This window comes from Scomber scombrus, chromosome 2 (assembly GCF_963691925.1).
Source record: "Scomber scombrus chromosome 2, fScoSco1.1, whole genome shotgun sequence".
Classification (NCBI taxonomy): Eukaryota; Metazoa; Chordata; class Actinopteri; order Scombriformes; family Scombridae; genus Scomber; species Scomber scombrus.
In genome coordinates this window covers 19513715-19539641 of record NC_084971.1, presented here as the reverse complement: position 1 = coordinate 19539641, position 25927 = coordinate 19513715, and the positions used below count along the sequence as shown (strand labels likewise).

At 39.1% G+C, this 25927-nt stretch overlaps 1 protein-coding gene across 3 annotated transcripts in view; it reads left to right on the top strand.

Moving 5' to 3' along the window:
• The window catches only part of dlc1 (DLC1 Rho GTPase activating protein), an 82818-nt gene that overhangs the window by 10523 nt on the left and 46368 nt on the right, over positions 1-25927 (top strand). For all 3 annotated transcript variants that reach the window (XM_062429979.1, XM_062429997.1, XM_062429988.1), the window contains exon 4: positions 10348-10381. In XM_062429979.1, coding sequence (XP_062285963.1) covers positions 10348-10381 — 34 coding nt within the window. The remainder of the gene's footprint in view (positions 1-10347; positions 10382-25927) is intronic.

Below are 25927 nucleotides of genomic sequence, written 5' to 3'. Positions count from 1 at the left end.
TCCATAACAAGGCAACCTTTGACCTTCTGTTTGGATCTGTATTCTGTCTCCAAGGCAACAGCGCTCCAAACACGACTTCTGTCATCTCCTTTTTTGGTTTGTACCAGATTTCCATTCCCTGTAACTTCCATGTCTGGATTTAATGTTTTTTTTTTGGAAGATGATTTACGAGAGATATTTTTATTTTAGAATGACAAGAGACTTTATCCCTGTCACTAGGTTATGTATGTGCATAGTTCTTTATCTGTCTGTAGTTCAGCGGACAATAGAAGTGCTGGGGTTTGCGTGCTAAGGTCACTAGCAGATCTCTGCTCTGTCCTTCCTCTTGCTTCCGGTATGGCAGCCTCACGGTCCCCAAACATCCTTTATCCCAACCACACCTTCTCAATGTCCCACTCAGATAAAAGACACAACTTTCACTGCCTTTTATTTATCTTTATGTTTGCTCCCACTCCTACTCTCACGCCTGTCCTTGGTCAATAGTCAACACCATGTGCAGCAGGAATAATTATGTTTGCCTACATTCCACCCACATGTTTGACTTAAAGACTGTAGTTGGCCATAATGTGTCAGGCAACTATGAAATCCACCGCTATTCAGTCTGGAAATGAGTGCCAGTAGTGAGCGGCTCTGGTCATGGCCAGTCCAGCTGCTTTGTGTGGTGTCATTGTCCCCAAGGTCACTCCTCTGCTGAGCACAGCTGTAACAAGGAGACAAACAGAGACCCGCCGTGGTTTAAAATAAAGAGGTTAAGAAAAAAGAAAAGGCTTGTGTTTGGAACAGGATGTGGAAAATGAACCTCTCCTTAACCCCCACAAGGAAATCTAGTTTTTCCTGTCGATTCAAGGCTATAACGATTGAATAAAGCACTCCAAGAACAGGAGAAAAAAAAGGATAAATACATAATTTTTTTTTTTTTTTTTTTTGGTGTTTGGCAGAGATTTATCCAAGAACAAAATCCAAAACAAAGTAGACCACACAGCCAAAGCATGCCTTTATGCCATTTATCGAAATTGTCCACAGTCTCAAGTCAAATATCACATAAATCTGTTTTTACAACCGTGCGCACAATGGCAACTCTCCCTGTGTTTGTTTTTAGGATAGCAACTGTGGCATGATAATTAAATCACATCAGCTTAATCACCAATGTGATTTATTGGCCCCATGTGGTTTTTGGTACTTGGCTATTGTGTCTTGTATGCTATAGTGAATCATACTTTTTCTCCCAATGTGAAGGCATCACTGATGTGTTTCCTGCTAACAGGCACTTGTTGTTAGTGTTAAAAGCATGCTCGGAGTCAATGAAGCGAAATATGTATTACATAAAGGAGACAGTAAAAAGCACAGGGAATAGTTGTAGGATGATGGTACTTGTTGACAGTAAATCTTAAGGATGACTGAAAAATGCAGGCATCTGGAAACACCCCTGCAGCCCGCTGATAATGAGTCATCATAAATCACAGAATGAACAAACAAACTGTACCCACTCTCAGACAGACACACACACACACACACACACACACACACACACACACACACACACACACACACACACACACACACACACACACACACACACACACACACACACACACACACACAAATTCATAGATGCTGAAACATGTACGTATGAATGCACTGTAAAACCTGGTGCAATTTAGGCACTTAATCACTTTAACACTTAATCATGCTTGTGGTTCAGGGTTTAATTGAGACATTGGACTTGAGCGTGTGTACACATTTTTGTTTTGAATGTGTCAATCCATATTTGCCTCAGCTAGTTATATTACTCACCTGAGCGTCTCGCTCAATTAATCGTCTTTGTCCACAGTTTTTATCTCTACAGCATAAAAAGGGCATCATTATTAAACATGTTTTAACTTAAAGCAAAGTATCTTATTGCAACCTTTGAAACTGTATCTTTGCTCAAAGTGTGTTTACAAATGGGTTACCCAGAATGCAATGCTCTGCTGACGTAGTTTAGTGAAATGCATCGCCCTCTAAAGTCAAAAGTGTCCATACGTCACTAAATGTTACAAAATTATGACACAGTAATGTCTCATCCACTGGTGTTAATGTTAAGTCAGTAAGCTGTATGTCTGCCATAGGGCTGCTATGAGGCCACCAGAGTCTTCTACAGAGGACAAGCTAATCCCTCTGTGTTGTTAACCCACTCTCTGCTTTCTCCAAAAAATGTCAACGGCTAATCCACGGGCTAGCATTGTTAGTGCAGTTGGGATCATAAGGCTTATCCCTATTAACGCTGCTCCATAAGCAACAAATTCAACCCAGTGAGTGGGAACAGGTGACACATTTTGTCTCTTAATCAGAATGATGTGAATAAAACAGCTCAACATGTTTTATCAGCAGTTTCCAATCTTTTATACCAACTTTTTCGAAGCTCTTCTGAGGCCATTTTGAAAAATTATTTCAATAAATGTATCGATGAGCTAATCACTGTGTGTCTAGGTATGTTTGTGTGTGATACTTTTCTCCTCATCTGGATTAAATAATTATGTATATAGAGAGAAGAATGACATCAGTATATTCGCCACTTGTAAAAATGCAATAGGTGTAAATCTTATTTAAGTGGTCTATATTTGCCTGTTTTTGTTCTTTATCACATATCAAATAGCAATAGATGCAACAATCCATACTACTATCAAACATGTTAGTTTGTGACTTCATCTTTGCTAAATTAACTAGTCTGCTGTGATTTATTATGATGGGTCACTGACCATGTACTGTAGGCAGGGTGTGTGAAATCGGCAACCAACATTTAATAAAATCAGGCCAAATTATGTTGCTTAGCATATAAACTACATTGTTTGTCTTCAAGATCTGTCTTCCCATAAAGTAGTAAAAGGTTGTATGCAGTGTACCATGATGGGCCTCGTTTACAGTAACCTATTATATTGCTGTTGCGGTGTGAACATTGCAGTGTCAGGGTTGAAACAATAATGTTCAGCCCTAATTAATAACCTCATGTTCTTTTAAGCAATGTAAAGCAGGGTTCTCACATTGGAATCATTAAGTGGATTTTTCTGAATTTATTCCAGGTGTAGCATTTTAAATGACCCAAAGATTAAACCACAGAGTCAAGAAATGTTTTAGGGTACACAATTAAGACCATGCAGCATTATTTATGAAATAGTTTAGATTTTGTTTCTAAAGACAGACCGTTTCCATTTACCCACAGAGTAGCAAGATAAGTTACCTGTGTGAATGACTCTAAGGCCGCGTTTAGACCAAATCCAACAATGCTACATGATATACAAAGTTCGTCTTCCTGTGGGCGTCTTCGGTCCACCTATGTGATTGGTCAAAGTAGCACCTTCTCTGATAACATCATCTTGTGTTTCAGCAAAAGCTGAGCCTAATTCAACTTTTTTGCTGGACAAGCACTGCGTTTTTTTACTGAGCCCTATGTGATCTCCTCCCCCGCAGAATAGATGCACTGCCCCCCTTCAAATGAATGGGATTGCTGCTTTTTTTGTTGGATTTAGTCAGAACACAACGTAAAAAGTGAAGTTTAGTGATGACTAGTTACTTTGCCTTTTGGGAGGAAGATTCTTATGGACAGACAAGTTAGAAGTTATTGTCTTGTCCAGTAATAGATTCCAAGGGCCAGTCAACAGTTCACATTTTATGCTCCAGGGGCCCAGCACTAAATGCACCAGGCACTGCCTTAAACCAGAAGTCTGTTGTTTTGGCTTACTCTTGTAAACAAAGGCAAATGTGTATGTCTGTGTGTGCGCATATCCACTTCTCTCACTCTCTTTAACCCCATACAGAACATATCTCATGACTCAAGGTTCTCAAGGAGAACGAGACCTCAGCTGGCAATCTGACAGTGTATGTTTGTGAGTGATGCAAAGTGTGTATTGTAAAATCATGAACCCCCCTAACACAACTAAAGACTGAATGTGCACCCGTGAATGTACTAGATTTCCTTTGGACTTTTTACAAGATGTCCATACATGCTAAGACATTTTTCAACTGTCACCAAATTTCATGATGAGTTGTTTTCTCTTCAAATGGCTGTTAAATTAAACATCTGGATTATAATATACCTCTTTAGCTGGAAATGTTTCAACGCATCATTACACCAAGTCATCGCATCACTTCCTGTTGACACACTCCAAGTGTGACATATGGAAACTATTAAAATGTGGGAAGGGTGATGCGGGGGAGAAAGTATGAGGTGGGGGGTGGGTGGGGGGGAGTTAGACTTTTCCTCAAGAAGAAGGGCAAAATGAAATTGTTTCCCACGTTTCCCTGCACACGTGCACTCAGGGGTCGACAGAGCATGGAGAATAAATTCCTTTATAAGTGCAGGGCAGAAAGAGCACATTCATGCCAGTCAAAAAACTGAAATGTGCTCCAGATAACATCTCCAAAGGACCTGGACATGCGTACGCATGTACTAACACACATGCATACACACACACATACACAATTACCTTATACGTCTAGCGCTGGAGCCGCCAGCTTACCTGACCATAAGCCATCTGTACCAATTTAGCCATTTGCGTTAAGTGGTGGAGAAAAGGGTTTGGGTTAGCCTGAGCCCCCTAATCCTTGGCCAGCACAGATCATGGGTGGTCACACTCATACACACACACACACACGCACACACACACATATGCTGCAGCTGCAGTGCGGGAGGGGGGCTGGGGGTGAGAGGCTGGCAGTTGGGTTGAGTGAGACATGGTGGACTGCTTGGGTTTGTTGTGCAAGAGCCACATGCCAGTGGCTTGCTTAACATCTCTGACTATCTTGCTCACACAGAGCGGCATGTGCACACAACCACACACAATGAAGAAACAAAACATAACTTGTTACTAGGGCAAAGTATCAATCCTCAATACTGTTCTGGTGCTGGCCAAAATATGTCTGCAGCACTGCCTCTCAAAAGCTAGCATTGAATGTCTGATGGACCACCAATAGGCCAGTCAGAGCAAACTCATGCTGTGCAGTCAAACTTTGTTCAAACTTTCAGAACTTTATTTTAAATTCTAGTGGCAATATTAAAGTTTCCAGAGATACCAAATATGTTGGCAGAATTTTTGGGTAAAGTGTCTAGAGTGATGCACAAGACGTGTACAATTTTTTCATTTGATGGCCGTAAAAAACAAGGATTGTTGGGTTTGCATATTTCACTCAATATAAACATCATATCTTTTCAATGAAGAGGTACAACAAATTGATACAAAAAATACTGTCAGACAATAATGACCTTGAAGGTACTGATGGAAAATAGGAAAAATTAAGGAAAAGTAAGGTATCAAGCAAAGCATCATCCAAGCTTTCCTAACTCTAATTATACCAGACAATGCAATAACTCAACTAAATTATCGGAGTAAACATGTATCACTGTCCAGTGTTATAAGTGTGCTTGTGTTTTGGTCAAATCAAACTAGCTGAAATATTTCCATTCTGAAAAAGCTAACCTTTTCTTCCAAGATTTCTGAAAAAGTAAAATTTTTGTTGGTAATTTTAAAACCATCACAAATACTGAAATGATGTGTGTGGAAGCTTCTAGCTTTGTTAATGACAATAATGACCCGACAGCAGTTAATCACACAGACACACATACTTTTAGGCCACTGCACACACCCACACATGTGTAAAGCAAACACATACCATACCCCCTGTGCCCCAACACAACCTACTTCCAGTAAATTAGTGGCAGTAAATGAGGCAGCTGACGCTTGTGTGCTCTGCAGCCTACAGCTCCCCAGTGGACACCTGACACGGCCCAGACAACCCCACACTGGGACAACCTGCACTGTGGCAGGCCAGGGGGAAACACAGGCAAACATCGGGGGAAATATGTGACCATGGTGCTATGAAAACACTGGTACTTACTGGTACCCATTCATTCACATTCTTGTTAGGCTCTGTGGTCTCTCACTCACATTTATTCAACTGTAATTGCTATTATGACAGAAAACACTGCATTGTGTGAAGGTGAGATTTACACTGAGTTTAAGAGACTTCATGGGTCATTGACAGGAACCCGTGGTGTGGTGTTTACACAATAGGAAAGGAGCACACTGGTGAACTGAAATGTCTTGTTAGTGCTAAGCAAAGCCACACAGACCTCCCATATTGATTCCGTTATTCAAGGCCATTCTTTTTACAAGTTGTGGAGTTGCAGATGGTGATTGAGAATAAAGAGAGTAATTTATATAAGGAACACCACATGTTCAACAATATGAAATAGAAATCTTTGGTACAGATTCACCCGTTGAATAATGCAACTGAATTATTAACATCCTGTGTGATGCTATATTTCACGGTATCAGGATTAAAACATAAAGCATGCTTATTTTAATTCAAAAGGGAACCAATTATTGTGTTTTTGTACACCTTATTGACAGGTGCCATTAGGATCAAAAACCTGTGACTGTGAGAAAAACAAAGAATCCTGTGCACTCTTGATAACTTATACTTACTTTTAATAATAATAACGTTTCCGTCCTCAGATCTGCGTTAAATTCACATTAATTCACAATTAATTCTGGTGAAAACAATGCACACGGGATCTTTCCATGTAAACTGCATATAAAAATGTATAGTTAAAAAAGTTATCAGAGAAAATACTTTATCTAACTATATATACGAAAGCAGGTTGTTTGGGTTGTCTTGGCCATTCACAGTGTTGTACACACACAGGGGAATGCAGCAAGGACACTGTTGTGGCTGAAAAAGCAGAGCTAATATAACTTGAGTCCAACAGCTGAAACAGCACTGAATATAAACCTATCTGTGATTTCACTTCACTCTTGTTGTTCTGTTTATAAAGGTGATTTAGTGGTGGTGGAGTGAGTGGGAGTCTTTGGCTATAGCTTCTCCCCAGTGCCTTTTGTTCTAGGCCAGGCAAGGCAAGTATATTTGTAGAGCACATTTTAACAAGACGATTCAAAGTGCTTTACATAAAACATAAAAGGCATCAATACAAATTGTAATTCAGTATAAGATATTAATCAAAAGCCTCAAAGTTGACTTAATATAAGGCAATGAGGGGCAAACAGAGAAATTGTCAGCCTTGATCTAAGATAACTGAGGGTTGCAGCTATTTGTCTACAGAGAGTCCCTTTTACCCACTATGTGTCTGAAACGCGACCCATGAAGTAATTAAATGCTGTTTTTGCCCACACATTATCCACAACCACACACATATGCTCAAATACATGTGAACATATTCACATGTGCATACTAAACACACACATACAAATGCACTTCAGCATGCATACCACTGGGGATGGAGTTGTGAAGATTTTAGATAAAGTATGTATGCAGGGACAGCTCACCCGTTGCTGAAGAATCTGACTGAGACAGATTGGGACCAAGACAACACTTTATCCAGCGTTAATCACCCAACATGTTAGCAAAAACATACTGGAGTAGAGAGCAGCCATTGTATTCACTCCCACCAGACTGTGTCATGCTTGTGCTGGTTCATCAGAAAATGTAAGCGCTCCCTGGAAATTTGAGACTCGAAAGGGCCTTGAGTCACATATTTGCTTTTTAATGATTTATTCTATTTCTTACTGGTATTTGCTCCAAGTCAAAATGAAAAATAATGAACATCATGATTGCATCTTCTGACCTGTTAATCATGCACACAAAGTAAATCAAAGGAGAAATTCCCATGAGCTACAAAACTTCAAGTTAATCTGATTTGTAAGCTGTAGTATGCAATCACAGTGGACTAATATTAGGAAATAAAGAAATCCCACAACAATGTGTTTAAATCTTGCAAGGAATATTATCTCACTGACAAACTCTAACCCTTGTGTAGAGTTTACTGTTAGGCACTGTGAGAAAAATGATGTTAGTCTTGTTGCTCAGTGAGATTATTTAAAGTTTTCTGAGAAATGCTGTTTTGTCCATCAGTTTGGGCAGCTATGAATAAGACAATACTGATGAGCCTTAGCCACTATATATATTCTCATACCTATGGCTTTTTATCAACGAACCATATATTTTACGACAGTTCTTCTTTTTTACTGATGACTCAATCAGGTGAGTTGAGTCATCATTACAGAACATTGTCTGTCTAGAAAATGAGTGAGACTCAGCTCTGGAACAAGGGGCACCAAAAATATCTCCTCCCACCTATATACCCTCCATCCTTTCTGCATCAGTGTTTTATATATATAATATTATATTATTATATTATATAAGTATTTGGCAGGCTAATCAAGGTGAAATATGTTAGATAATACATAAAAATCGCCTGTATTGTAGATTTATTTAGTATCTTAGAAACTCTAAGTGGGCAGATGGCCCAAATGCCCTTTTATTTTGTTAACAGACACTATGAGATATCTGAAATTTATAAAATTCATACAAACATGGAGGTACAACTTTAATATTAAATTAAGGTCCTGATTGTGTTGAATCTGCTGAGTAAATAAGTGCTGAACTGTAAACAGATTTTAAAATAGTCACAGCAGGACACACAGCTAAACCTCTTTAATGGGGCCTCAAAGAACAACATGGAAGAGGAGAGCATTTTATCACAATATTAGGAGCAGATGTAGATATTGACAGTTTTTCCTCAGAGTAGATAAATGGACAAAGTGGATAAATTCGGTTGAGTATTTGTCCTCCTCACTCTGTCTGATCTCATCCAGGGGAGTGTGGATTAAAACAGGTCAGGGTGTGGAGGTCAGCTAAGGAACCTGAGGTCAAAAGTCAGAGGCAAAAAAGACCTCTGCATTCCAACTGACTGCTACCCACCACACACACACACACACACACACACACACACACACACACACACACACACACACACACACACACACACACACACACACACACACACACACACACACACACACACACACACACACACACAGTCATGTTTCACTTAGTGGATTTTAAATTACTCATTCATTTATTGAAGACATATCCTAGCAATAACCATAACCACTACTTTAACCCTAACATTACCTCAACCTTAAAGTCCCTGTAAAGTAAGAATAAATATGTGTTCTGAGTTTGACATACCATAGAAAAGTTTGTTGCTAACCACCCTGCCAAATTTGAATGATTAAAATTTTTTTTGAGATTTTGAGACCCGCCCACTAAATCCTGAACACAGTTTGTGAAGCCTAGGACCACAATTCAAATCTAAATGGTTGAAATGCTTTTTACACATTTTTTAGAAATACATTTATGACCTTTAGAAGAAAATGTCTGAATTAACTTTACACGGTCTTTAACATAACTGTAAACTTTTCTTAACTTTAAAACAAGTCTTCACCCTAAAATTATGATGATTTACATTAAAGGGATTTTTGTCCCCGTAAGTGGGTTGAGTCACCACAACATGACTTTGTAAATAAATTTGCATCCCCAGAACGTGAGGTATACCTTGTCCACACACACTCACATTTCATGGCCACTTTTGGGGACATTACACAGGCTTACATTAATTTCCTGGAGACTTATCTTAACCCTAACCACAATCACTACAATAACCTTAACCATTGACCCAAAAGCAGCCTATGACGGACCACACACACACACACAAACACACACACACACACACACACACACACACACACACACAGTACCGATGCAACGACACATGCCTGCTTTATTTTTTTTTTACTAGAGACCCTGTGTTGATGCAGCAGTATTTTCTAAAACCCACAACAGAGCCAAAGAAGGAAATATTACATGCACAGAATGATGAGAATCTACTATGGCTACAAAACGTGTTTTGATTTTATAAGTAATGTCTCTCCAGACTACCTCTGTAAGGGCTGAATCAACATTGAATCAGAGAAGAGTGTTCTGTGTGCTCAGAGCTCTAATGATGTGATATTTGTAAGTCACTAGTGGGTTCGTTATCTGTTGTGACCGTTTATGAAGACGTTTACACATCGGAAAACTATGCATAGAGTGTTCGCCACCACGTTCCTGTTGTGTGTGTGCGTCTTAAAAAATTATATTTTCAAAAGGACCGAACAGAAAGTATGTTGATAGTGTTGATCATTACAGATTGCAGTTACCCTTGCTATCCAAACACACTAGATACAGTTAAACAATAATACAGTATTTGAAAAGCCTGTGACTTATTCTTTGTTGTCCTTTGAATAAGATGGAGAATGTGCAAGAATTGATAAAACATTCATAAAATATGTTTTATCAATGCTTCCTTCTGTATGTTCCATTGCACAAACACATTCATATATGTTTATTCAAGAATGTCACAGAATTTATGATAAATCAGGGGATTTTAAAGAGTTACTGTTGTTGCATGGAATAAAATATCATGAAAATCTAAACTCCAATTATAATATTTCTTTTTCTTCCCTTTTCCAGACCACGTCCTCCATTCCTGAGAAAGAAAAAGCTGGTGAGTGCTTGCCATTTTTCATTCTTATGTGTTCAGATTATTGCTGGCCTGATGAGAATCTTAATAGCATTTGGTTTTTCTTTTTTCTTTTTTCTTCTTTTTTTTGCATGCATATTTTGAGTAACTTTTTCTCAGAAATTGATCTGGTCTGGTGGGTTTGGTCTGGTGTCATGTGAAAAGCATCTGCAATACAATTTCTGATTGATAGCCTTGTCTGGTGCTCACAACATGGGGCAGGAGAGAAAGAGGGAGGGAGTGGAGGAGGACAGTCTGCTGTTCTGTGAGACACTGGATGTGAGTGTAGATAAGGACCTAGACTCATCTACTAAATCATCAAGCCTGCCGCCTTTTTAAGATAAGAGCCAGACTGAATGTCGAGCCTGATGCCCAAAACTTTTGACCTGTATTTATTTACCATTCCCCCTCATCTCTCACTCTCCTTCTTCCTTTATTATATCAGTGATGTGGATTTCTATAGAATTTATTCAACACCAGACGTACAATTATCAGTCCTCATGACTTCCTACTGATGAATAGTCTTCACTGTATTGACATGTCATTACTTGGTCATGCTTGCTATCATCCACTTTGCACACTTTATTAGGAATCGATCTTAAGAACATACCCAATCTGTAGTGACTGCTCCCTCTTTTCTGGCTCCGGCCTCTCTGTTAGCAGTCTGCCGGTAATGCACAGGGTCATCAGGGAACTATGGATGGACAGACCTACTTTCAGACAGCCGGCAGGGGAGCAGTGTTCATTAAACACCCCCCTGTGTCGTCAGTCCGCTGGTAAACAATACCAGAGAGGTGGTTCGACATGGGGACAAGGCTTTCATATTGCTCCCCACTGTCTAAAAGCCAGCTGGGGGTCCTCACTCACTCTCGCTCTGTCTCTCCCTCTAATTACCGCCACTTGTGGAAAACCTTTCATGGAAAATGTGCAGAAGCTGTCAGTATATTTTTCCGTGTGTGTGTGTGTGTGTGTGTGTGTGTGTGTGTGTGTGTGTGTGTGTGTGTGTGTGTATATATAAGAGTGCAAGCTTTTGGTGGAAGTCCCCATTAGTTTTTTACCAATGGGACTAAAGCTTGCAAAAAAATTCCAACTTCAGTGCCAACTTCAAAGGGGTCAAACGTTCTTGGTCATCTTTCTTCATTTAAATCAGTTCGACTTCCTGTAAGCAAGTCATGTAACCTACATCTCTGGGTCTGTGTGATGGAACTCAGGACTCTGGAGGGGGGTTGGGTATGATGAGAGTTGGTGGAGTTTTGGGGAGACTTGATGGAGCACAAAGCCCAGTGTTCATTGTGACACTTCAAAGCCCCCTCTGTATCTCCACCATTTAAGCCCCTGGGAATGACACATTTGTGACAGTGTTACATCACACACTGTGCCCTAAAGGCTCCTGCTGCACCACCATGAAAGACAGCTCATTCATGTTTAATTTTACTATCTCTGTGACAGTGGAAACGCACTAGTGATCAACAAGAAGTTTCCACAGTTGATGACTTCCCTGCGGCATTGGGCATACCTTAGTGAGTGGTCAGTGTCACGGTTTTCCCGTTCACAAAGAGGATGTGTCTACATGGAGTAGAGTTACAACTGACAACCTGTTGTTAGGAAGTTTTCTGTATTGGGCTCCTGTGATGCCGGTTACAGCCTGAGCCTCAGAGTGCCTGTGCACTGGGGTGGTGAGAAATGACATAACTCATACCATCTGAAGATGATAAGCACAGTCATGCATACTTGAAGCATGACAGATCTTATCATTTGTAGGGTATGGTCTAGAAGAAAAATGTCTTGCATTTGATGAAATAAGGAATATCATGCATTTGATTTTTATTGAAATCAAGGTCAAGAAACATTAAATGGGACATAGACAAAACAATATATTTCCATGCTGTTTCATTTTACAGAAAAAACCAAGTCCCAAGCTTCTTAAATTAACTTTCATCATTTAACTTACTGCATTTGTCATGTAATTGTTTTGACAGACTTGTTTATTAATATATTTTGTTTGAGCATAGTGGACTGAACTGAGCTTAGAGATAAGAAGTAGAAACTTTTTACAGCCATGTGTAAAGCCCACAGAGGATGAGCATTTGATATGCAAATGCTGGAAAGTTGGGAACACAGATTCTTAATTATGTAATTATGGCTCTTCAACTTGATGAAAATTGCACTAATCATTAGAATAAATGGGAAAAAATTGAAAATTAGAACTTATAACTTAGAAATTCAATTAAACTAACCCTAACCCTTTACTCATAGTTATTATATTTGATACAACACAATACACTAATACTTTCAGTTAGAGTCCCTATAGGGGAATCTATAAAACAAACTGACAGGTAATATGTAGGCTGATGTGTGTGGTGGCAATTTGTGTTTGATAAATAAGACAAGACTCCACATCAGTTTGTGCTTATCCTGAAAGGCAGTTTGTTTCGCTCTGTGACCTCACATCCTGTTATCCTGGAAGTTGACAAGTTTACGTTGTGTGAGTGAAAAAACAGAAAAGGAAAGATTAAGAAGGAAGAGACCAAAGGCAGAGAGCGTCATGTTATATACAAGTGTTCTGCTCTGTTATGGATAAAATACAGGGTGGACTTGTTAATATGACACTCAGACATTTGAATTGGACCGGATCTGTGGGCTAAAATCAGTCATTGTGAAGAGAGCAATTAAAGGTGTCTTAGCAGATTTAGAGATGCTTTTCTTGTATCGCCACGTTTATGTAAAGTTACCTGAACTTCCACTCTCTAACTTGGAAACACAGTTGGCGTAATAATCTCATCATCAAAAAATGTTCTGGATGCCTTACGTAAGCTAAAGGCAAATTTTACAGATAGTGTTCTCTTGACCAACCAAAGAATTTTTTAACAATCACACAAAACACTTGTCGATCACTGTTTTGTCCAGTGACGTGAGTGCTTGCAGGTTGTAAACATGATAATCTTTCCCATGCTACCATCTATGCCACATGACGCAGAATTTTGTTTTGTCATTACATACTTCAGGTCAGTGACTGTCAATCATGTTTGTTTAGATTTGACAGATTGTGAAACTGATCTTAACTGCACTTGACACTGGTTTTGTACAAGACACAAGAAGTGTTTGACATCAGCACATCAAGTTTTCAACTCATGTATGCAACAGAGGAATTGAGATTATTGAATGTGTAACATTCTCTGTCGCCCTCTCTCTCTCTCTCTCCCTTTTAACAGCTGTAGAGCTTGTCAACAGCAGCTTCAGAGATTCCTGGTTCCAAGAATGGTCTATCTTTTTTTTTTCCTCGATTGTAGCTGAGGTTAGAGGCACCATACTGCGCCTTCCTGATCTAAATATAAACCAGTGGGAATATATAAACAGAACACAATGATGGGCATCCAACCAACAGCAGGGTTAAAGCCTGACCTTTTACCTACACTCAGACTCATAGTCTACAGCACTTGCATTGGTTGTAGGTGGAGGAAAGGAAAACTGAGGAGAGGAAGTGGTTTAGCACCCTCAGCGGGGTCCTGTATGGGAGGAGCATTTTGACATTAGGGAGTTGGTGGTTCCTGTGAATAACTTGCCTCATCATTTCTGTCTGTCTGGTTCCCCTTGTAGTTTCCTTCTCTGTTTTATCCCTCATTTCCCTTGTTGTAACAATTCTTCCCTTCTTGGAATACCAGTGGCAAATTCATGTTTTTGGAATTAAAAGCTCAGCTGTGTTTTTATTTCAGTGATTCACAAAATTACAGAGACCATTGACCTCTGGATATCCCAGTATAAATCATCACATTATTACACATTGAAAATCCCCTTCTGTTGGTGAATCCTGCTGACCAATGTTCAACTAAAAAACAAAACAAAAAAAACCCACTGCAAACCCCCCAAAATATTAATTTGTGTACCGAAAGGGAATAGTATATTTCAAATGTCATGCTTAGTGCTTAAATGACTTAAGTTCAACATTTTGGGTAGTACACTTAATTGCTTATCTGGCTGATAATTAGATGAGAAGATCAGCGCACTAGTTTGGCTTATCATCAGACTGGAAGAGGGGGAAACAGCTGTTGTGGTTCTGTCCAAAGTTGGGGAAAAAGTACCTTTCAGCACCTCTTGATTTCACAGAGTAACATGTTATATCTAGTTAAATACATACACAAACAAAATCTAAAAACAGCAAGTTGTGATTTTATTTTATTTAAAAAAATCTTTGGACAGATCCAGGCTAGCTGTTTCACCCTGCTTGCGGTCTAAGCTAAGCTAATTTCTTGCTGGCTCCAGCTTTATATTTGGCATAAAGACATGAAAGTTCTACTAATCTACTCGTGTATCTCTTAGCAAAAAGGTCAAATATGTATAGATCCCAAAATGTCAAACTATTTTTTAAACAAACACTCATACAGGGATATGGTTGTATCTTGAGGAATATCTACCAGACTTGATTGTCATGGTAAACAACTAACAAAGTCTTTTCAGCACAGATGGTGTGTTCAAATCCCTGTTCATCCACATATCTTGTGACTGAGCTTTTGGCTCCAGCAGACCACATTTAGAGTCCTCAAAGTGAAGAAATTTCCACACCAATTTCCACTTAATTTGGAGAATGTCACAGTGAAATCAACTTGCTTTCCCCGTATCTGACCTGAGCTACTTACCTCTTGTTTATACCCTGCAGCTGCATGTCCTTTGAGAAGTTGCTTTGGCAGATGTTATGAAGCTCTCTCAGCCTGGAGCCAAGTCAATAATAGCTCATGACTGATGTTTGTTTTTCTGTTACTTGTCCCTGCTCTTTGATTGAGTCTGCCTTATCCCACTTTTTCTTTTGCCACACCTCCATACACAGCACAGGAGTCATGGTGCGTGTGCAAGGTCACATTCCTGCACATACCCCCTCCCCCCCATCAGTCTACACCAGCCTCAACTCTCTCCCTCAACCAATCTCTCCTCTCTCCTCCCATTTGACACACTCTCTCTCCAGCTTCCTGTGTAGAGACTGGTACTGTACTGAGTTCATTCCATTTATATTTCACACTTCTACCTCAGCGGTGAATACATTTACACATGCAAACTGTTCCTCTTGGGAAGCAATATGTTAATCATGGCTATATTTGTCAATCTGTAATTTTGAGGGAAAAAAAGCTTTTACAAATGTTTTGGTTAAATTAGGAGATATTCAAAATTCAGGCTTCATCTTGAATACCAGTATGTGTCCCTCTGGTTCCAAAAGTATGTTTTCTAAGTGTGATTTTAGAATCAGGCTTGTATCTCAGATTTACTTCAGTTAAAGCTCAGAAACTTCTTTGATCCTTTGCAAGTTTTGCTATTGCTTTCTTTGGGCATCATTCCCCAGAGCACTCACAGGACAGGAAACCACTGCATTAAGGGGAATTTACAACAGGACGTCAGCTTGCATGAATCCCAGAGTTACAATAACAAGAATCTTGAGGCATTGTGTCATTATTCTTAATATAGTATATATTCTTCAGTAGATTGGTATTTGAAAACAGGCCATCGTACTTTTTCTTTGCATACTTCAAGGGGAACCTGGTCAATGAATAACCACATGGATGGTGATAAACTTTTTATTGTAGTGTGAATATTTATTATATACCATTGGTCTACTTTTGACAGTAACAGTAGTACAATGATTATATAGAGTTATATCCATGTTTATGTCCACTAGAATAGTTTTTGATCTTTTGATCTTTACAATCTTTTGTTTGTTGACAGGATATCTCTTGTTAATGTATATCAAATTGAAAATAATGTAACGCTAGGCTCTGACCTCTAAATACCAAGAAATAAGCCAAGAAATCACATATTTACTGGTCTGACAGTTTCACCTGCCTCTTACACTGTAGCTTTCCTCAAAGTGATCTGTGCCATCACATTAAAAATGAAAAATGATTTTGCTGTATTTTAACAAGCAGATTTTTTCCGAGGAAATTACATTATCCAAATAAAAAAGCTGAGTGTGTTGGGATGTAACTAAAGAAGCACGGAGTGATTTTCTGCAACGGTTTCTCCTTATTTATTACTGTTGTGATTATAATTTTGTTACAGCCCAGAACTAATGTTTTATCAGACATGATCTAGCAAGAACTTTTATCTGTAACCAGAGGACTTTAAATCTCCTAGTGTTGATACTGTGAGATGCCCACTCTGTCCCCTAATGAATTAGCCCTGGCCCAGCAGGCTCTGTCACTCCCTGGATGGTTTATTCCTCTCGTCTGGATGTTAGGGGGAGAGATTGTGTAGAGTATGAGAGATGTCGATTGTTTGGATTTACTATATATGGAGTATTGTGTGTTTTTACAACCTTTACATTTTTTATTTGATAATAGATGGCGTAGAGGCCAACAAGTAACAGGGAGCGAGAGAGGGGAATGACTTGCAGCAAAAGTCCCTTGACAGAATTGAACCAGGGACACTGCCATTATGTGGCATGCGTGGTAACCACTCAGCTACCAAGGCACTCCAACATGTAATGTTTTAATGTTGAATATGTTAGCAGGTAATTAAGCTTATCCAGCAGATACAGAGCAATATAGGACGTGTTTTTGGCCACCTGACAAATGTGAACCCAATTTTTAGCTTGGTCTGAGCGTCTTTTGCAGCTAATTGCTCTCCTATGTTTACTAGCTAGTTGCTAACTTTGCCCGTCTGACATTTGATGCTGGGCAGGTAACATACAGTGGGTTTTATACATGGATGAATTAAGAAGAGCTGGGTGTGCCATTCATTTCTATGAAAGTTTCTCACTGATTGCATATGCTGAAAAAGTGTGGGCTTCCTTGTGCCTCTGCATTTTTGGGGCTAATAGAGCATGCACAAAAGACTCTAGTGACTAGAGTCTTTTTCCAGCTGAGCTGAGAACTTGTATGTCCAAGACTTCCAAAAGGCCAAGCTGACTAATTTCCTGTTTGCTCCCTGCACACATAAATGAGATAAAATAATTGAATCTCATAGCTCTTCTCGATTTCCCAAATGTTATTGGACTCAACGGATCAAACTCTAATCAGACAGAGTCATTTCAGGGGTGTATGATAATCGCAAAAACATATTCCTTGTTTCACAGCTGATCATTTTTGTTATCATAAGGTGTTTGGTTGATATGTTGCTGTAAGCATGATATTTAGTCCTCATATTTACTGGCACACAGATACACACAAGATGTGATGGTATTAGATGTTGAAAATTGAGTTTTATGAAAGTAGGGCAAACAGGACGGTTGAAGGAGTGTCTGTTTGATAGCAGAGTAAGACCTCAAGCAGATGGTCATAACAAAGGGACCTACACACAATTCCAGTCACACGTGGGCACACCCACACATACATGTTTCAACATACCGACACATTTTTGGCTGCGCTGTAAAGAATACAGTATAGTGCATTGTTTTTCAGAGATGTTTTGAGGATAGACTTTCACATACTGTTTATATTCACCGTTTGAAGTTCTCCCAGAAACAACCCCCGCCCTCATTTTTCACCTCCCCTTCTCCATTTATAGGTCAATATGTTGGCAGGTTACCTTTCTGCTGCCTCTGTTCTGTGGAATTGGTTGTAGGTAAACACTCCTGGCACACTGTTGATGTGTTTGACAGAGGGGGCATTTGGCAAGACTTTCCTTCCTGTGGTATGAGAACTCCATTGTTTTCCTCTGTCTCCCCTCTGCTCCCCCCATTCAGGACATTTTCCCTCATATCCAGGTTACAGTCTGTGTATTGCCCTCTTATCACAGGTATACACGAGACAGAGAGAGGGAAAGTACACTGATATGTTGTTGTGATATGAGTGCTGACCCAGATGGTTTGCATGTGCGTGTCTTAGAGTACATATGCATGAAAACGACCATTTGATTCAGATATCGTGAGTTGAACAGGTGTGTGAAGGAGGACAGTAAAATGTGATACTTTTATACGATGTATGTTTTTTTATATATCTCATCCTATCCTCATTTACAACACTGTTAAATAGGTCATTCCGCAATTGCAGAGGCACAGACTAAAGGGTTGTGAAAAAGTGAAGACGCGGGAATCCAACCTTATCAGTCTCAGCAAACCTCAGTAGGCCATAAAGTCAATTGGCCGCGATGAGCACAATGCTATCAGCAGGCTGCAATAAGCCATGCTGGGTACATTACCTTCACTTGCTGGAGCAATCAGCAAGACCGGCTGATTTGTTTAAGTGTGAGTTTAGTGTAGAATGTAATGGAGGGCAATCTGAACAGCACATGCTGCTCACAACTAATATATAAATATAATAAAATATAGTATTTTAAGTTCAGTACATTATTATTAATATATTTTGTATCATATATACACCAGAACAGTAAAGTTGTGAACTATGAAACCAAAACAATGAGCTGAAAGATGCTAAAATGCTTGGCTGCAGACTTGGGTGATGTGGATCTGTCACTATGAACGACTCCCATTAACTCACATTTCACATCAACTTTTCACTTATTATTTATAAGAAAATATAGATTAATACAGCTTTTAAAATGTAGAATATTTGAAAAGTATTGCACAGGCTTATGTATTATTGTGCCTTTCACTTTATTTTGTCAAGGCCACACAAAGTCAGTTGACATTTGAAATCAGAATAATCTTCCACTAAAAGTTTTAAAATTTTAGAAAAAAGCCTGTTTGTAAAATGTAGCATCAGCTACCGATCCAAGAACTGTTACCACAGCTACTCTGGAGTTGCTGTTAAAGACTAAGCTTCTTCACAGACCCCAGAGAGTTCTGCTTGCTTAATGGAGGCTAAATCAGCATTATCCGGTCAACTTAGTGTAAGTAATGGATTCCATTGTTTTGTTTTTGTCCATTTCATTATGACATAAAGTAAAGTACAAGCCTATTTACTTGGGTTTGTGCCCCACCCCCTCTCTCTTTCTCTTTCTCTTTTTCTGTCTGTGTGTACTGCATACTCTATTCTTAACATACAGTATTTACATTAAAGTCATGTCATGGGTTGGACCATTTTCCTTGGCTGAATGGCTGAGGAAGCTGATTAGTTGCTGTGGGGAATAACCGAGAGGTTCCCGTGGTAATATTTCTGCCCCATGATTTTTTCTGTTAAGACATCCCGTTGTTCTTTGGGAAATCCCTTTTTAAAAAATTCCAATTTCAGGAGTATCTTAATTGTCCTGTAGCTTTGTCTGAGTGACTCAAACATCACCCAAGCTAATTTCCTGTCTTTTGGTTACACTGTGATGATGCCGCTTTAGCTGCTTGTGGACAAGGACAGGTGGAACTTCATAACAAGCAGGCTGTCCAGGCAATGGGTTATATAACTAGTATTAATGCTGTTTGTGTCTAGACAGGGTAGGGCAGTTGTAAACAGAGTGGATGGCATTAGGAAGGCAACAGAGAAAAGAGGCAAAAAAATAAGATAAGATAAAAGGTAAATGTGGAGAGAAAAGCTAGTCGTGACTCTGAAGCACTCAGATATTCACAGAGAGTGCTGGAGCTTGTGTTAGAAAGCACTTACTCACACTTACTCACACATATATACACACACACACACACACACACACACACACACACACACACATACACACACACACACACACACACACACACACACACACACACACACACACTGGCAGAATAAAATATTAGAGCATTGCAGCACTGGCTGGATGTGTCCCAGCAGTTACCGCACTGATTCTTGCTGCAGCAGTCAGGAGTGCTCAGTCCAGACTGGAGCAGAACAGATTGAAAAAGAGAAGAGAAAGAAGACCAGCACAGAGGATAGAACACAGCCAGGTTGATGTAGAAATTAATCAGCTTGTGATTGAATGCTCAAACATTGAGTGTGGAGACAAGGTTAACGTCTGGACTGACGTAATTTCGGTCAGGTCTGTACTGGATGTGAGTCGGCATGTCTCACTCTATGAGGCTGCAGCTGCTGCAGAGGTCCTTCAGTGACCATATCAGGTCTTCTACCTTCTACCTTGATATGCTCAGCAAGTCTGCTCGAGAAAGTCGACTGGCAGGTGAGTGATGCATCACATCAGATGTGTAAAGATATACATACAGTACATAAACTGTACATGTTTGTTTGCCTGGGTTTTGCATGTCATACTGAGTATTTATTTGTTCAGATTCTTTTGATACAGAACATAAAATTGTAATTCCCTTCAAGCATGTAATGTTTCAAATTCTTTAACGAGGGGCAGAGCAGGATGGAAAAACTGCATTGTCATTGTGTCAGAGAGAAGACAGGATGCACTGCAGGGCTGCAAGTGTTTTAAAGGATGTGTGTGGATGCTGCAGCTTAGAGGTGTAGGTGCTGAAAAATAATCATTCTCAGGTTTATGTCATTGAATTTTTAGCTGTGCTTTACATAATTGCAGGTATATCTATGTTGGTGGATATGTGTGTGTTTGCTGGACTTGGGCAGTGCTGTCATTTTTCCTTTTACGTGCTTTCGCCACAGTTGCCTGTCCCATGTATAACTAATGAGATGGATGTGAATATGGACGAATGAGTCCATTAGAATAGACATCTAACTCTCTTGCTAGCTGCTCTAGCTGCTTGCCTCTAAATAATAGAGACGGTACTCTATCTTTTAAAAGCAGCAGCAAAGAAAATCATTTAACAGAGCTGCTTTTGAGGAATGAAGGGCGAATATGGGTGATATTATCTACAAGTTTAAGCCTCTTCAAAGCAACTTTACGACAGATGTGATCATCATTAAGAGTCACGTTTGGCTGCATCATGTTTGATGCAGTCAAACCAAGTCAGTGCAGGTGCTGGTTTGCTTCTTTTCAAAGGGGCGGACACAGTTTTCCCACTAAAACCAGAGGTCAGTGCCCTGTGGCCTGACCTCCCTACTGAAGTAGAGAGCACCAGGTGATAAATATCCATTGATAAACACTGTCCAGGATGTTTAAGGCTGTAAGCATATCTCACTGTCCCACATGAAAGTGAGAAGAGTTGAAAAGTGGGTCAAAGAATTATGACAGGATCTAATTACAGCTCTCCTGGCATGTCACTAATTTCTCTTTTTTCTCTCTCTTTCTTCTGGATGTAAGCAGAATGTTGAGGCTTAACATGGACCGCATGTATAATTAAAACTAGGGCCGGGACTCGATTAAAAAAAAATTAATCTAATTAATTAGAGGCTTTGTAATTAATTAATCGAAATTAATCGCATTTTAATAGCATATAAATATTTGACCTGAGAACAGTGAGAAGTAATTTTTTTCACATGGATTTTTAGTATACGATTGAATATTGACTGAATACATAAGCTTAAGCAACAAAAATATTGTTTATTTTTGTTCAAGTCCAACAGACCAGTGCAATTTTTGCCATTAAGTGTAGCAATAGCATATTTAGAAATATAGTACATTTCAGAAATTAGCTAGCTACCACACTAGCGTCCACGCTAGCTGCTATATGTTTTGCATTGAGGTGATACTTGAGGCTCGATGTGCTGCGGTGATATGCGAATTCCTTGTTGCATAGCTTGCACACAACCACCAAAGTGGTCTCATCAGCTACTTTGTTCATGTTCACTGTGGTTTGTTGTTGTCTGAACTACGCTAGTTGGTGCTCCAGTATAATCGGTCCGCCTGAAACTCATCCAGTGAGAAACGTTCCGCGGTGCAAAAATAAGTGTGATTAAAATGCGTCAATTTTTTTAACGCGTCAATTATTGTGTAATTAATTAATCTTAATTAACGTGTTAAAGTCCCGGCCCTAATTAAAACATTATGACTGTGCATGCATATGTGTTCCAGGCCATTAAATTCAGAAACACATTGTTCTGTACCAAGAGAGATGTTCTCAGTTAATATGTTTGTAACCACATGGGCTTGACAAGCCATTATTATATTAATAATAAAAAAGAGTGAAATTTGCCTAAAAATTTGAATCATAATCACATTGCACTGACTCGATAATGTCAAAAATTGTATTAAATTGTACTCTATATAGGTTTAGTCCTTATATATTTAATGCCATGCAAAAGTTGACAATTCATCATGACACCGTCTGGACAGTTGGCACCCTGTGAAAAATATTCCACACCTAACTGACTTCTGTTGTGAAATAGTCTTCCACTGCCTTGGAAAAATCGACTAGGATGCTGTAACCTGATATTTATTTACTATAATGTGAAGATGACACCATTGTGGTATGTGATCCTTGATGACACACATGCATTAGCTAATAACACTCACGGAGTGCTCTCAATGACTGCATGTCAGTTCTGTGCAGCATCACACATCCTGAAACCCAATAGCCTTGTTGACATTTCCCACCCTTGTCGCCGGTATGATCACATCACATATTTAAGCATGTTTACAGCTGAAGGGGAAAACATGTGCTGGATAAGATAAAGATAAGATAAGACAAAACCCAGTTGTCATGCAAGCCTTTGTGCACACTGTCAACTGAATACATCATCAAAAAGATCACTGCTTCGTCAGGCTATTATCCTCTGAAGCCCCCTTAAATCAAGCCCCTTTTTAGAGACAGAGCTTCTTTAGACAGAGAAGGTGTATGAATGGACCTTATAAAGGGCTGATGACCCAAAGCTTTTAGCTTTTTCTGTTTTTCTTTAGGCTAAAGGGTTGAAATTCCAACAGGACAGCAACAGAATCTGAACCAGGTGAGGCTGCACAATGGTGCAGACTTGCTTTTTAATCAGCTTTGATTCATAGCTCTGGTCATTTCAATTTACCTTTTGTTGAAAATACCAAAGTCCTTATAATAAATTATTTAAATGATTCATCAAATAGATGAATCTTTCAGTGCATGAAGCCTGAAAAGAAGAGATCAGAGTATGGAATGAGTGGCATGCCTCATGTTCTGTTTTGAATGGCTGTTGGCAAAGTTCAGAAAGGTCAAAGGGCATCTGAAATCAGGACAGATAGTAAGAAAAAAGAGAACAATGACAGAATCTGTCATCATACCTGCCTCCAAAATATTTCCTTTAATCAATTCCTTAAGGACTCAAATCAGGTTGTAAAAGTTTACTGTCATGTAGATTGAGATCAGTGCTTTTGAGCTGAGCTGCTTGAACAGAACAACAACAATTTCTCAACAGTTTCACAACTCAGCTCTAAAAGCCTAAAGTAAATTGAGCTCTTTAGGTGATTACTCATTGTTTTTTATGATATAAGATGGGTGGACTTTGTGTCAACACTACTAAACAAGCTGAGAAGGCACAACACATCCAGCACAAGACGTACAGTAACTGCTCACTGAATTATGTCAGCCCCACTCAGCATATGTATTATTTTTCTCCTCCATGTCGCTTATGCTGACATGCTCTCTTTTTTTCTCCAACTGAGAAGTATGTACTCACTATCCTTGCACTAAAACATTTTATGTGACCCAGATAATGTGTAACAGTCCCTGAAGATGTCATGTTCACATGAAATGCACATTTTTCTCATTTATAATGTAGTGCCTCTTCTGCACTGTGGTGTGATGTAATGATGGACTGCATCAAGGTTATAGTTATTTATGTTCTCCTCTTACACAACTCTCTGACTGGTAACATGAGAGGCATTATTGCTTTATTATGCCTATCATAATGCTACTGGAATAACGCAATAGTTTAACAAGCAGATCTTTGTCAATCAATCCTTTTTCCAAAGTCATGTGAAGGGGGGTAAAAGGCCTCATAATTTAGTTGATTTCATCTTGGCTTAGAATGTTTGAGCAGATGTGTATTGCATAAGATTATGTAAGTATTTGCTTTATGTCGATACAGATTAATACATTGTTTCAGTTTCTGTTGTCTCATTCAGTGACAAAAGTTGCTTTACAAAAATTGTTTGCTAGTGGTTACAGAAATGTTCATACAGTAGGCTTAAGGATTTGCACTTTACTCTTGCTGTTTTGGTCTGTCTCAAGTTCTCAATGTTCAGTATTTTGATTTGTGTGAATAAGCATGCAGTTGATAATTTGCATCATAGTACACCAATATTTACATGTAAGTTCTCAAGTTTGTAACAATAATAAGTAGATATTTCTTTATATCAGCTGTTAATACAGTCAAATGTTCACCTAGACCATCATTGTCTAATATACACATCTGTTAGATATTTTTGTAAATGTGGCAACAAACACAAACCTCAAACAGGTCTTTTTACACCCTTTAAAAGCAGTTCACTTCCTGTTCCTGCTATCACACCCTGACAGCTCTGTAGTGAGCTGCAAGTTCAGTTGGCTTGGTAACTAACATGTGGAAGGTAAAGATTTTGAGTCACAATTTTCCAGTGACTGCAATGCTTGTATGTGAAATGCAGTGTCTGTAGCATATGTGTCCAGTTAGTTGTGAACTGTACCACTCAAGCTTTCTGTCACCCTCAAAATGCACCCAGCAGAAAGTCTAAGTTGGTCATTTTGTAATATGCTGTTGCCCAATTATATCAGATGCTCATAACATCCAGATTGCAAGAGCAAATTGATTACAATTCAGTTCAATTCACTAAAATTCACTCTTAATAAGTAAAGAAAGTAAAAGAAGAGGCTAGTGGGACTTAATATAAGCCTGTTTGTGCACCTTCACCAACTAAAGCCAAAGAAAAAGAACGGACTGCCTGCGTTAGTACAGCTAGTACAGTTAGTACAGTTTTAGTGTAGCTGCCAAAATGGATACCAAAAATCACACTGGACTACCAAATCGGCATTACCATATCCCCAGCTATACTGCTCCACCAATCTTTATAAATCAAGTAATGACTACACAAGCACAAACAGACAAAAGTTGGCAATCCATCAGCATGTAACCAACTGAAAACTCAAGTTTTTCAACTGAGGTAAAACAAATTCTGAAGACACCACTTTAAAAAGTTTCGAGTCACGAAAGTCATGAAATGATCTGTAGCGTAAACAATAGTTGAGCACAATACAGTACAATACATGTGTCATTAGTTCTCCATGTGGATTTAAGCAGTTTTGTTTATTTAATATTTGCAAAAACACATATTAAATAAGTAAATGTATATGCTCTGTTTAAGTGGCAGTGTTTGAGTGTGTATCTTTGCATGTGTGCACCTACTTGTGCATGAATGTGTTATTGTTAAGTGCCACCAGGCTTTTGTATGGGGCTTAAGGGTGGGCCAGTGGGAGGTCCATCGACATGTTCCGGTCTACTCAGGCCCTGCCTACTGTTAAACCACACAGATGTCCTGAGCCCATTGTGGCCCTACAGGACTCTACAGGGAACCAGCAGGACCATTTCACGGCTCAAGGACGCCTAAAGAGGAAGTCAGAAGGGGCGCAGCACTGTGAGATCAGCAGAGATCTGTTTGAATAAAAGCACAGCAGGCAACTATGTAACAAATTAGCCTCAACAAGATACTTTTATCTGAAGAATGGACAAAGCTTTTCAAAATGTCATCAACAATTAAACTTTAAAACATTTGGATTAGAATTCACATATACTCAGATGAACACATATATGAAATGTGAACGTCTTTGGATTAATTTGTTCTACGTATTTTCAAGACAATAAGCAGTATTAGCGCTGGGATCAAGCTATATAACATACAGACTTGGCTCATTTAATGTTTATCCACTTT